This window comes from Pterocles gutturalis, unplaced genomic scaffold (genome assembly GCF_000699245.1).
Source record: "Pterocles gutturalis isolate BGI_N339 unplaced genomic scaffold, ASM69924v1 scaffold40491, whole genome shotgun sequence".
Lineage (NCBI taxonomy): Eukaryota > Metazoa > Chordata > Aves > Pterocliformes > Pteroclidae > Pterocles > Pterocles gutturalis.
In genome coordinates, this window is record NW_010099214.1 from 397 (window position 1) to 13,960 (window position 13,564).

At 42.5% G+C, this 13,564-nt stretch overlaps 2 protein-coding genes across 2 annotated transcripts; one reads left to right on the top strand and one right to left on the bottom strand.

Annotated features, from left to right (window-relative positions):
- Positions 1-366: 366 nt before the first annotated feature.
- On the top strand, positions 367-10,010 carry GNL2 (guanine nucleotide binding protein-like 2 (nucleolar); the record flags this gene model as incomplete). Its single annotated transcript, XM_010075658.1, has 14 exons — positions 367-461; positions 772-911; positions 1,886-2,070; positions 2,440-2,506; positions 3,827-3,985; positions 4,534-4,647; positions 5,044-5,172; positions 5,890-5,994; positions 6,104-6,262; positions 6,410-6,517; positions 6,876-7,297; positions 7,956-8,035; positions 8,815-8,915; positions 9,792-10,010. Coding segments are annotated over 14 exons (2,014 nt in total), but the record flags the coding sequence as incomplete, so codon positions are not given.
- Positions 10,011-10,936: 926 nt separating this feature from the next.
- On the bottom strand, positions 10,937-13,050 carry DNALI1 (dynein, axonemal, light intermediate chain 1; the record flags this gene model as incomplete). Its single annotated transcript, XM_010075668.1, has 3 exons — positions 10,937-10,972; positions 12,458-12,622; positions 12,872-13,050. Coding segments are annotated over 3 exons (380 nt in total), but the record flags the coding sequence as incomplete, so codon positions are not given.
- Between the last annotated feature and the right edge of the window lie 514 nt (positions 13,051-13,564).

Genomic DNA, 13,564 nt, shown 5'->3' on the forward strand with positions numbered 1-13,564 from the left:
GCTGATGGGTAGAGCTGATTAAAAAGTTCCACATGAACCCATGAGAGAAGAAAGCAGCGTTTACTAGGAAATTATATTTTGGTGCTTTTGCACCCCAGTTAAACACTCCTGGTTTGACATCAGCAGCCTTCCTGAAGGTCTGGTCAAGTTGGAGTGAGACTTGGGAGCGTGCTGTTCCTCTGGGCCAGTGTTGAGTTCTTCAGCCTTCACAGGCAGCGCCGTCTCTGGTAACAGTTTCAGGGGCACCAGTTCTAGCTGACAGATCTTTCTGGGTTGTGTGGACGTACTTCTGGTCTAGTGAACAAAAGTGCCAGAGGGGTGTATGCTGCCTGAGCATGTTTACCTGTGTTCTCCTATTTCCCTTAGAAACAAACACGGGAAAGTGATTAAGCCTCTGCAGTATCAGTCAACAGTGGCACCAGGCACAGTCGCAAGAGTGGAACCAAATATTAAATGGTTTGGTGAGTTGGTTTTTTGACTTTCAGACTCAGCAAGCTTAAAAACTGTTGACCTTTATGTGTTTGGAGGGTGTTTATTTCAGGATTGTGGTCTCAGTGCTGTGGGGGACAGATACAGACAATGAGGGTGAAAGACCCCCATGGGGATGGGTACTGGCTCATACTTTGCATGTCTCAAGTGAAATCCTCAATTTTTTTTTGTCATTCATATTTTTGATGCCAGATGAAGTATTAATATTTTATTACTGTACTCGGGGTCTCGGAAGCAGTTAAATGAGGAACGGTCAGGTGCATTATGTATTTTTGTATGCAGGAAATACTCGCGTGATCAAGCAATCATCCCTACAGAAATTTCAAGAGGAGATGGAAAATGTCATGAAAGATCCTTACAGAGTGGTCATGAAGCAAAGGAAGTTGCCCATGTCCCTCTTCTATGATCGGATTAAACCACACGTGAGTATCACTTGTGCACGGGGTGAAGGCTGGGTTGCTGCACAGAGGTGTCGTGAGTATTATTTCTCTGTGGGTGATCATGCTGCCTCTGCCCAGGCTGGTGAAGTGTTGTGTTCTAGAAGCATGGTTAGGGGCAGCTGGAGCAGATGACTCGGGGCAGGATGTTTCTGAGAGCCTGTCACTGCGGATGTCAAATGTGAAGGCAAAGAAGCAGCATATTACTTCCCCATAGTTTGTGAGATCTATTATTTATTAAAAATCTCATTTTCTGTTAGGAAACTTACCATAGAACATCCTGGGCTAGTACCAGCTTTTTATCTTGAATCAGAAATTCTTGTGCATGCAGCCTTCATTTCTAGTGCATCAAGTTTTAGTTATTACTGGGTTTTTTCATGATGTCTGAACTATTATTTTGGACTCTTGCTAGCGACTCTTTCTTGTGGAAACTTTCCAGGTTTATGTCATAAAAATGTTACCTAAATTAAGGAAAAAGTTCTAAGAAACTGAAATGTGCATTACAAAACCAAATTACTTCTTTCAGCAATGAATTGTATGCCGTTCCAAGAAAAGTTGGCATTCATTACAGGCTTTAAAATCTGCAATTTTGATTGTAATTATCCCTGACAAAAATCTGTGAATTTGGCGAGATTTGTGCACTTGTTAGAAAAATAAGAAGTGATCAAAGATAGCAGCTAAATTTTCGTCATTGTAGCTTTAATTGCATTTGACATCAGTTATGGTGAAAGAACTGAAGCGTAGTTCTTTGGCAACTGCAGTGTTTTTTTGCTTATTAAATATCCACTGTTATGTTTCTCAAAGGTTAAGCCATAAAACTCAAACGTTGTTAGGGAAGTGGCTGTAACTCTTGTAACAGGTTGCACAGTTACGTTGAACTAAGGTCTTGTACACTGTGTGTAATCAGAGAAGGAAAAAGCAGTGCTTGTGGGCTTTTTTTACCAACCTGTTTTCCTTAGACATCCAGAGTTCACATTCTTGACACGGAAACATTTGAAACAACATTTGGCCCCAAATCACAGAGGAAAAGACCAAATCTTTCTGCGAGTGATGTGCAGTCTCTGGTGGAGAATGCTGAAGCCTCGTCAGAATCTTATGATCAGGGCAAGGACCGAGACCTGGTGACAGAAGACACTGGTGTAAGGTAAACAGAAAGGAGAAATTATTCCCTGTTTACATTTCTGAAAAGCCAGCTTTATTTTTAAAGAAATATCTAGTACATCCATTGATGGTGTTACTGTGTGAGGAGTAAGGAGAGTGAAAGTAGTTGAATATCCCCAGCTCCTGTGCTGGGTTAGGTAAGGAACTGACCAATGGGCAGGTAGGAATCTTTGTCAGAGTGCATGTTTGTAGGATCTTTCTGCAAATGGTTAGGTTGAAGGTGGAGAACAGGGAGGGGGGTCTAAATCCCAGCTGGCCTCATCTCCTTTTTCGTCTGTAAATGGCTTTAGAAAAGACAACACCGTAACCCTTTTTGTTGTGGTTGCTGATGTCTCTGGTAATCCACTTCCAGGGATGAAGCACAAGAGGAAATCTATAAGAAAGGACAGTCCAAAAGAATCTGGGGTGAGCTCTACAAGGTAAGCAACATTTATCATTTACAGCAGTTGCGTTTGTCTTTCAGCCTTTACAAGGGTGCTTCAGCACGGCATTGGAAATCCTCTACAGCAATAATCAGAAAAGCTACGCAAATCTTTTATTTCTCTGTTAGGGAAGCTTTGATACTACTGAATTTGCTGTAAAGTTTCATAGAAACGTGAAGACAGGGACTTTCTTCATGCAGAGGTGTCCTTAGTTTGTCATTCCCTTGCTTGCTTTCCTGTCAGCCTGGTCGAACTGCCTGACTGGAAACCAGACACCCTTTTTCTGGCACTGATACAGTAAATAAACACAAACAGAAAAAGCCAGCTGTAGAGGAGAGCAGAAATTCACTTTCAATGCTCTGCCTGACTGAGCTATATCCTTGAGCTCTTGTCCCATTGGAAAAAACATCCTTAAAATACGTGGTCTAGAGATGGACTGGCAGAGCAAAGGTGTTTGCTTCCCTTAGATTCCCGGGGCTTCACCACAAACAAACCAGTCACATGCCCTTGAGTTTCTTTAGGCTGAAAGCATCTGGCGTGTCGATAGGGTCATCTTTGGAGCGCTCTGACCCTCAGCTCCCTGTTAGTCACCTTGACGGCTAGAGGAACGGGGACAGAATGGATGAGGGTTGTACGAGCAGTTTGTGTACTCTCAGGGACTGTTAGGTAGGAAATTGCCTGGCTTTTTGCTCTGAATTTCTGAATGTAGCTTAAAACTTTTTCATTTAGATCTGAAAGCACTGGGAATGATAGAGCAAAACAGATTTCAGTAAGAGGCTGCCAAAAATGCAGGAAAAAGCTGTGAAACAAATTCACTTGGCTTGAAGCAAGTCATAAAATGACAGCTCCCTGCTGTAAATGCTTAGTGGACTAACAGCAGGTTCCTACTTGGTTGTGTGTTTCATATTGATCCAGAAAACATTCTTTATATCCTGATCCTTCATGAAAAAGCAGAATTGAATTGCTGCAGAATGGATGGCGAACATTGTTTCTGTCTACTGAAGCAATTAATTTTCCCATTTGGGTGCAGTGGTTTTTTTCCCAAGTGCTATAAGCAGCCTCCTGGTGCATAAGAGGAGGTAGAAGCTATTTGACTGGACAGCCCAGGACGTGGAGGGGAGTTAGGGGAAGAGAGAGCGGAGGATCAGTGGATATTAGTTTGAGCTTCACTAGTCCGTGGGGAAGTAACAGTTGTTCATGAAGGATACAAGGTTTTTAAATTAATTATGTAGTTCAGAAAATTACCATTTTTCATTCTGGAGGTATAGATGTCTTGCTTTCTGTAAAATCCTTTCCTTCTGGTGACTTTTTTTTCAGGTGATAGACTCATCAGATGTTGTCGTTCAAGTTCTTGATGCCAGGGATCCCATGGGTACTCGCTCCCCTCACGTGGAATCCTATCTTAAAAAAGAGAAGCACTGGAAACATCTCATTTTTGTCCTGAACAAATGTGATCTTGTTCCTACCTGGGCTACTGTAAGCACAGTCCTGCCTGTTATTCCTTGGACGTTCTTTGTTCTTTTGTAGCCTCTGCTTTAATTCTGTTGCCAGTCCTCATGCTGGTCTCAAAGGGCGTAATGTAACTGGGTGAAGGGGAACTCTCTGCTGGCCTGCTCTGAAAGGAACAATTACCATGTAAATCTGTCCAAGTTTGGCTGAGTTGAGCAACACTCGCCAGCCACAAATTCTCTACTTCCTCTGTCTGGATTTAACAGTTCAGCTGATGTCTCCAGAGTATGCTAAATGTTAGTCGGCTTAAGATCCATATCCCCCACAGCTGGTTCGCTTTATGTTGTTAAGCTAATTAGTTTTAGCTAGCAGTGAAGGCATTTGTGGGAAATTGTCTTTTGTGAAAACAATACTCGGAGCTTTTAGCTATTGGATTGGTGAAATGCTTCAAAGGTTCTTACACAGCAATTTTCATAGGCAGCTGCATTTGTGACCCAAGTGAAGACGCTGTGTACTCGCTTGTTTCACCACCTCTGCACACAGGATCCCTAACTGAGTTATGTTTTCCTCTGCAGAAGCGCTGGGTGGCTGTCCTTTCCCAGGAGTATCCAACACTTGCTTTTCATGCCAGCCTCACAAACCCTTTTGGCAAAGGTGCTTTCATACAGCTTTTAAGGCAGTTTGGAAAGGTACAGAACAATTTTGGGGATTTGTGTTGCTGTTTTGGGAGGGGTTGTTTAGTCTGGAGTCTTTTGTTTTGTTAGTGTTTGGGGTTCAGTGCACTTTCCTCTGGCTGTTCTGTCAGCAAAGGACTCAATAAAGCTCCCTTCTTTGGAGAGAAAATGGAAAATATTCCTTCAAATATGTTGAAATGTTTGTCAAACTGAGGAGATCCAGAAAGAGTGGGTTTGTCTGGGAAGAGTGGGATCTCTTTTTTTTTTTTTTTTTTTTTTTTTTTTTCTGGTATTTTGCAGTCCCCTTTCCTTTCGAATATAGTGAGAGCAGTAGCTGCTCAAATGTTCAGAACTGCAGTAGTAATTCTGTCTGTCTCTACGGGGTATTAAAAATGTGTTATTTCCTAATAGTTACACTCTGACAAGAAGCAGATCAGCGTGGGTTTCATTGGTTATCCAAACGTCGGCAAAAGCTCGGTGATCAATACATTACGGTCTAAGAAGGTCTGCAATGTGGCCCCCATTGCAGGTGAAACAAAGGTAGGAGGAGATCCTGGCATTAAAGATAAAAATTAATTATGTGGGTGCATTGTCAAAGGCAGAATTCCTGCAATATTAGCTCAATGAGATGTTCAAGTCTAGCACTTGACCTGTACAGGCTGTCTGACCCCGAGCCTGAGGAGCGGCTGATCAACAGGCATTGCGCTGAAGCGCTGCTGCCGCCGGAAGCATTCCTGAGGTCCCGCTCGACCTGTACTCCAGCGCTGTGATCTGAATGCTCAGCTGCCCTGGCTCAGCATCTGCACTTCCCAGATCAAATGGTTGGGTATATTTGTGCTGTCAGCCTCTGTTAACGCTGAACCTCTGTTCTCCAAGAATGTGACAGTAAACAAGAAGACAAAGTTACAGGATTCTTTTTTACTAGCCTGTTCATTTTACTGCTAAATATCACTAAAGTTAAGGATCATGGAAGAGGAAAACCACAGAATATCAGAGTTTGTTGTGATTGTAATTTCCTCACCTTGGTCCTATGAGTTAGTTTGATGCAAACCTCAGGGATCGTGCTGGCTGATAGAGAAGGAGCAAGGTGCAGTACGTCTTGGCTAGGTAACAAAAGCGCTGGGTTATATTCTGTTTCCGTGTGTTAACGGCAGGGTCCTAAGATGACTCCTGTGTATTAGAACCGTGCGTTTAAAAAGCTGAACAGTAGGCTGTCTGCAGAAGGAGGTGACGTGGGGAACTGCTGATCTCTTTCAGGTGTGGCAGTACATCACCTTGATGCGGCGGATTTTTCTGATTGACTGCCCAGGTGTAGTGTATCCATCCGGAGACACAGAAACAGACATTGTGCTGAAGGGAGTGGTATGTATCTGTGCCAAACGCTGGAAGATCTTGCCATTGTTAACGTGATGGGTTCAAAGAAATGAATGCACACTTTCCAAGGGATTGATACTCTACCATTCCTTTTCAGGTTCAAGTTGAAAAGATTAAGAGCCCTGAAGATCATATCAGTGCAGTGCTGGAAAGAGCCAAACCAGAGTACATCCAAAAGACGTACAAAATTGATTCCTGGAAGGATACAGAAGACTTCCTTGAGAAACTTGCTTGTAGGACTGGAAAACTGCTAAAGGTCTGACAACTTTCTGCATTTGCAGGCTGGCAGAGCATGTGACCTGTTACTGAGCATGGGAAATATGAATGTTTCTGTTGCTTACAGGTGGTAGCAAGGTCATATGCCCTGCAAATATGGTCATAAATTGTTGCTGGGTTCTTTCAGGGTGGTGAGCCTGACCTGCAAACTGTGAGCAAGATGGTTCTCAATGACTGGCAGAGGGGAAGAATTCCATTCTTTGTGAAGCCACCGAATGCAGAAACAGGTCCCAAGGTGAGAATGTGATTCTCCTGCCTTTTCTTCTCACATACTCAGTTTTCCTCATGATATTCACTGTTTGTTTTTTTTTCCCCAGAGCACTTTGTAACTTGGGCAGTGCATGTCTTGGGCTCTGCCCAAGTCTGATGATTCAGGTGTCCCTCACTTTAATTTGCTGAGGGCCAGGTAGCAGTGCTCTCTGCAGAGATGTCTGAGCCATTTTACAATCATCAGACTACCAGAAATGTCAGTAATTATCACATCTTTAGCCTGTCAACTTGGGCTTTTTCCAAAGAGATAAAATGGAAATTGCTCTCAAGAGATGGTGGGACAGACTTTGTGGATAACGTGTCCATTGCACTCTTCCTTGTAGCCTCCTGCATTGGAAGTAGCTACGACATCAAGCCAAGATAATAATGGCGAGAAAATCTCTGAGTCGGTGGCATCAAGTGGGGAAACAGCAGAAGAGAAGAATAATACAGACAGTGAAATTAAGCAACTCATGTCACATGTTCGGCAGAACTTTGGGAGGATTAATGTGGCACCTCAGTTCTCAGAAGAAGACCTGGTTCCTGTAGATGTACCAGGTTTTGATGAAACAGACAGTGATTCTGGAGAGGAGGAGCAGGAAGAGGAGAAAGAGGAACATGAGCAACATCAAGAGGAGGAATCACAGCTGGCTGCACCAACTGCCAAGGAGAGCTCTAAGGCAGTTCTTAAGGCTTTGGAGGAGAAGATTGCAAAATACAAAAAGTTTCTGGATAAAGCCAAAGCCAAGAGATTCTCAGCGATAAGGTATCTGAATCTGCTTAGTGACTCAGATATTTTGCAGGGGGGGAAAGGGTTAATGTGATTCTGCTGTAGTTTCACACCTTTCATGGCTTGCTTGACTAGTTCCTCTGTTGCCACACACAGGTTACCACAGCTTATCTAGTTTAGCCCCGAGTATTTGAACTTTGGCTAAGCAGCAGTTTGTTTTTGAGAGATTATTCCAGGAAGTTTTATTTACCAGCATAACTAAAAATGTTCTCATTTTCTGAAAGCTGCCTCTTAAGCTGTGGGTGAGAAATCTCTTGGTATTACATCCTTGGCTCTCTCGTTGGTGTTGGGCTCTTTCTTGAGCAATACCAAGGCTGATGTCCTACCTGGATATGCTGGCTGCGTCTCCGTGTGTGTGCAAGAGTATCCTAGCTCGTACAGCAGGCCCAGTTTTTGCGAAGTTCATCCACCAGCTTTATGAGGACTGACATTTCAAGGTTAAGTATTATATTTTATCCAGCATAGAAGCCCAGTAACTCCAGAGACAAGATTACTGTAATATGATTGTTAGGTGGAAGGGCTGTGGCTTTACTGCTGACAGGCTGCTGGGATCTGGTGGAGACTGATCACTTCTCAGAGACGGTTACGTTGTGTGTTACGATATCCTTTTATTGCTTCATTTTGTCTTCTGTAGAATCCCTAAGCAGCTCACTGAAAAAGTGTTTGCAAAATCCCTGCAGAAGTCTGAAGAACCCAAAGAAACTGAAGATGGAGGTAAAACAAGATCAGTAGATGTTTGTAATCGACATTTGGAAATCCCATGAGCAAGAGAAGAGAGGGCGTTAGGGGGAGGGGCGTTCATTAGCTCCTGGTTGCAAGTTCCTTTTTCCCCTAAAGCTATTTAAATCTCTCCTTAGCTAACCTAAGGGCTGTCTGGTGGCCTTGCTATGGAGCATGTGTCTGTCTTCACTTTACCTGCATTTGCTAGTAGAGGGACATGTCTTATTACATCTTATATATACAATAGAGGGACATACATCATTATATATGATTTCTTATTGTATGTCCCCCTACTAGCGAATGCAGGTAAAGGGAAGATGAATGTGTTTCCCCCAGAATGGTGCTGCGGGCAGATTGCAGCCTGAGCAGCTGCTGTGGCACACGGTGTGGTATTACACCGAAGGGAGTGGAGGGGTTTTACAACATTATAAAAGCACAGAGCCACTTCAGGCTGTAGGTTTTACTGTGATGACTTCAAGAGTCTGTGGTTTCAGTTTCCATAGTAAGTTTGATTAAAGGCAAAATCATGTGGGAGAACTCTGCTCTGACAAGACTGCGAAATTCCTCTCGACTTGCGTGGGGCAATCAGCCTCTGAAGAGCAGTTTCACAGTCATAGGAGGTGCTCCTCTGCGAGGAACTTGTGTGTCGTTTTGGTAGAAGCTATTGAAACAGGACCAAAGGAATGCTTTGCTAAGTAGGTGGGAGTCCTGAGTTCTGCAGACAGGTGGGTGTTCTGGAAGATGCCCAAGTATGTGATCTCTGCTGTTTGCAGGCAGCACAGAGAAGAAAAGAAAAAGGAAAGCAGAAGAGGAAGGTGATGATGATGATGACCATTTGGGTAAACAGCCTTGCAAGAAACTGACATCCAAAGAAGTAAGTGTGATTTCTTGTCGTACAACCAATGAGCAGAGTGATGGAGCTGGCCTTTTTGTACATGGATTGCCCGTTACCACTCAAAGAGTTTTGAGTCTGGGCACTAGTAGGAGGGAGAGAGCGCGGGGACTGTAGCTGACATAAAGGCGAATGTGGAGACAGGGTGACGTGTTGCTGACGTGGGATGTGACAGCAGCACGTTCCAGCTGAACCCAGCAGGTAGCCATGACAGAAAGAGGGTTAAGGGGAGAATCCTTTGTGGGTAACTGTTCTGCTTTCAGCATTTGCTTGCCTGCTGATGCTGTTAAGCGAGCAGGGGTCTAGATGCTGGAATATGGGAGAATTTGGAACTAAGTGGGCAGTACTATTCTGTCCTCAAAGAGAGCTACTGCTATTTTCTGTTCATGTTAGTCAAGTCTAAACAATTCTAGAATAACTTAAATACAAAGTGAAGTTGTCTGTAGGACTTTGAAAGTGATTCGTGAGCAAACTTGTACAGCCAGGGCTTTTGGGAGCATTGCTGTCGACTGTCAGGACTGTCAGAGGGGAGTGGAAGACTGAATTCTGTTTATGAATGTTCTGTCATCTTCTGCTAAAGACCCCTCACATGACTATGCACAGCAGGTTGCTCTTTGTATCTTTTTTTTACTACTTTTGTAAAGATTAAAGTGTTATCTTCCTTTGTAACATTTTAAGAGCATAGGTGGGTGGATTACATGTAGATGTCCATATATTCACATCAGTAATGTTTTGTTTGAAATTATGGATTTTATTTAAGGCATGTGGAATGCAAAGTGAACAACGTTTGAAAGAATGCAAACAAATTTGGGCTATGGATACTGTGGATTTGCTAATGTGTTTTGTGTGTATTTACAGAAAAGACGAGCTGAGAGGCAGCAGCGCTCCAAGAAAGTTGGAGTCCGGTATTATGAAACTCACAACGTGAAAAATAAGAATAAGAACAAGAAAAAAACTGGCTTGGAGGGACAAAGATCAAAGCACAAAAAATACAAGCATAAGCAATAACTCTTTATTCTATTAAATTTTACATAAAACAGCTCTTGTATGCTGTGGCTTTTTTAATATAAAACGTGTAGTTCCCATTGAAAGCCTAGTTTGACTTGTCTGTCTTGTTCCCAGGAGCAGCATCTCACTCTTTGTTTCTGCATCATCTGAAAGTTCTTTATGCAGTTGGAGGTCATGGTATTTCCACATCATCATCTAAGGCCAGTAAACACTGCGCTGGCAAAACATGTCCAACATGTCCTGAAGTGTTACTCAGTGGTAGTGTTTTGTGTTGTTTTTTTTTTTTTTTTTTTATGGAAACTAGCTTTATGGAGTTTTTCGTAAGACTACAGTGAATTCTCTTTCCCATGTCAGCCTGCTATGTATAACCAGCTGCTTACACGGGTACCTCAAGCCCAGATTTCCTTTGCTTCTACTGAGAAGTGATGCTTGGAATGGTATCAGGCCCCTTCCTTTCATGAGAAATAACCACACAGAGAGCTTTGGTATCGCTCATCCCAGGTTACTACTAATGGTTCTGACAAAGGATTTTGGATTAACACCAACTTGGATGTTCTCAAGGAAATACTCTCCAAACACCTGCCCAAGAATTACCTGCAATTTGATTCTTGGTGTTTGCGACTTCTATTTATTGTAGATACTTCGTATATAATTTCTGAATTTTCTACGTGTTCAAAATAATAATAATACAGAGATGCCTCAATAAAAATGTTTGTTAGTTTATTGCTTTGAAGGTCATCTAGCATATTACCAACAGGCAAGTCCCAGGCAGGTTCACTACTCGAGGAGCTGAATGCTGAGACAGCATTGAAAGAGGATGCAGTAACTAATGAAGCTCTTGAATTTCAACTCTTCAAGAGAAAAAGAAAGAAAGAATACCATTACCGGTAAGTGAAAATGCAAGATTGTTTTATGGAGACAAATCTTTGTCACTAATTGCAAACTTCTTGCTCTGACAGCTCTTCTGAGCACTGCCTCGAGGACAACAGAAAAATCTACTTATTTGGTGCCATGATGCTTTCAAGTTGGGCCTGAAAAACAAATGAGACAGTAAGTAAAATTAGATTCAACCTAAAAAATAAACCCCCATTGGAGAAAAGTGATAAATTGTCTGTTAGATACTCGAAATGATGCTGCAATACTTCAAGAGAAGTAGGCCAGTTTTGTTTTTTTATTTTTCCCTAGCTACTCCATTTCTTATTACATGTTTTATAAATTAGCTTTTCATTCTTGGCATACACACTTGTTGCACTCTGAGAAGAAAAGAGCTGGCCTGGGTTCCATACAATGAAAGACTCATTTTATAATGTAAAGCACTGAAGAGGAAATTAAATAAAAGCTGTTGAAACAGTGGTCTGAATACTCTGATTTCAGACTGGACTATGTTAGCTAAATTAAATATTTGGCTCTCTAGCATTTGGAATACAAACTCTTGACTCTGGGACAAAAGTAGCTGGGAACAGCAAGTTTTTCAGTTCCTGAGACAACTTGACACCCAATTAGTAGATTGATTGGAAAGCTACCCATGCTTGGGGAGCGTGTAGTGCATGAAGCTTCCAAAACGCTTCGATTGTCCTCTTCTAGAGCTGCCCTCAGAATCAACTGCAGCAGCGGTGTATGCACAGCTGTTAGAGTGCTGGCACTGCAAGGAAGAAACATGGATTCTCTGGCAACACATACTTGATCTAACAGTTGTTCTGTTTTGTGCCCTAAAAGATTTCAGGATGGCCTGAAGATGTTAATGGTTTAGAAAGGAGGAACTGCAGGAACAGTGGAGATAAGGAAGGCAGCTTGGCGTAAAGGAAATGTTTTTAGCTGTATCCAGACACCTTTAATGCTGTTTATGGTAACTTTTTTTCTCTACTCAGAAGTTGTGGGCTTTTTTTCCTTCCAAAAGCACAGTAATGAGTAGAAGCTCTTTTCACCAAAGTAGCATGCACAGAATTAGTCCTATAATTATGCGGTCCCTACTGCGTAAGTAGACAGCTGTTCTTATCAGGTAATATTCAACATTAAATGATGTGTCTGGTTATTGGGGAGTCAACTTTAATGGCCAACAGCAAAGAAACAAAACAGCTTAATTTGCCTTCATTAGATTTTCTGTTTTGTAGCTGAGAAGGAGTGCTGAGTATTGTAACCTTACAGTCAAGTTCTGCAGCAGTAGATTCCTGGGGTGTCAGTCAAGTTAGATGCCTCTGTATTTGGGGTTTAGCTGCATGTGTCTGCTCTCCTCCAGCTGTCATTTTCTGAACAAATTGTCATCTCTTCCTGGCAAATGTGCGTGTGACTGGAATTCAGTTAACCTGACCTGCTGTTTGGATCGTCAGGTTTACTAGTTGTGACCAGTTACTGACTGAGCAAGGGAGCAGAGAATGCAAAATCACTATTTTCCCATTTTATTGAGAATTTAAAGAAAGTGGAACATTAATACAAATGCATCATAACTGTAACTCTCCTAAAACTGTAAGGAGAAAGTGATTCCATTAGAAACATATAAAAATAACTTTTTTACTAACCTTCAGCTGTTGATTTGTTCGTTTCAGGAACTGAACCTCTTCAGTGTGTTTCTTCTCCTCTATCTGTCGCTTTTCATTTTCACGTTTCTCAATAGCGTCACATCTGGCTTTCTCTTCACTCACTTGTCTTTGCAACTCCTGCTTTTCCTCTTCTAGCTCTGCAATCTTCGAAAAGAGCACAGATCTCTCAGGCTTTGTTTGTTACTAATCAGTTTTCAACTAAGATGGGACAAAGTTGTACAGTCTTTAAAGTGTTCCAGCGCATCGCCTGGAAAGTGCCCTAGGAAAACAGCAACAAGTATTTTGATGTTTTACTGCCATCCCGTGGAAGGAAATAGAAATAACTGATTTCATGTACAATTTTCTATCTCGTATCTTTACGCTGTACATGATGGGGTTATCAGCCCAACTTACTCTTTTTTCCATGTCAGATTTGCCCTGCTCGGCTTGTAGTGCCTTCCGCATGCCAAACGCCACGCTGCTCTCGTACAGCGTCTGATAAGCGGCGATGGTCATTTGGATTTCATCCCTGACTCGAAGCAGCAGCAGTCCTCGCTCTGCACAGTTAATTGTAACTTCACGGATCAATTCATCTTGAAGAAAAGGTACAACAGTCTAGTTAGAGTAGCTGCTGTGCAGGTATCTGAGAATGCTGAATGCACACAGGGTCCAGAGCTGGTTGTCTGTTACCTGTTCTCTGCACCCCAAAAGCAACATGGGTTTACTAGCGATAGTAAATTCTTTTTTTTGTTACATTACAGTGATAGCACCGAGTGGTGGTACAGAACCTGTGCCAACAACAGTGACACTTATCCACTAAAGCCCGAACAGCAACCACTTGGAGAAGAATTGTTCTCAAACCAAGGGCCATCCCTTGGCACCAGGTCCTCAGCGTGTGTAAGAGTGCTTAGCAGTTACACCCTGCTTTATGTTATTTTAAATTGAGTGTTGGGGTCAAGTACACCTAGGACAAGTTTCAGCTTGTTTGTGTCTTTTACCCTTTTGAGGGTCAGCTCTGTGAGTAACAAGACTGTCAGCTGCTCTAGGTAAGCGCTGCCAGCTTCAGGCAGGGAGGTGTTAACGGCCACGCCAGTGGGATCGGCAGGG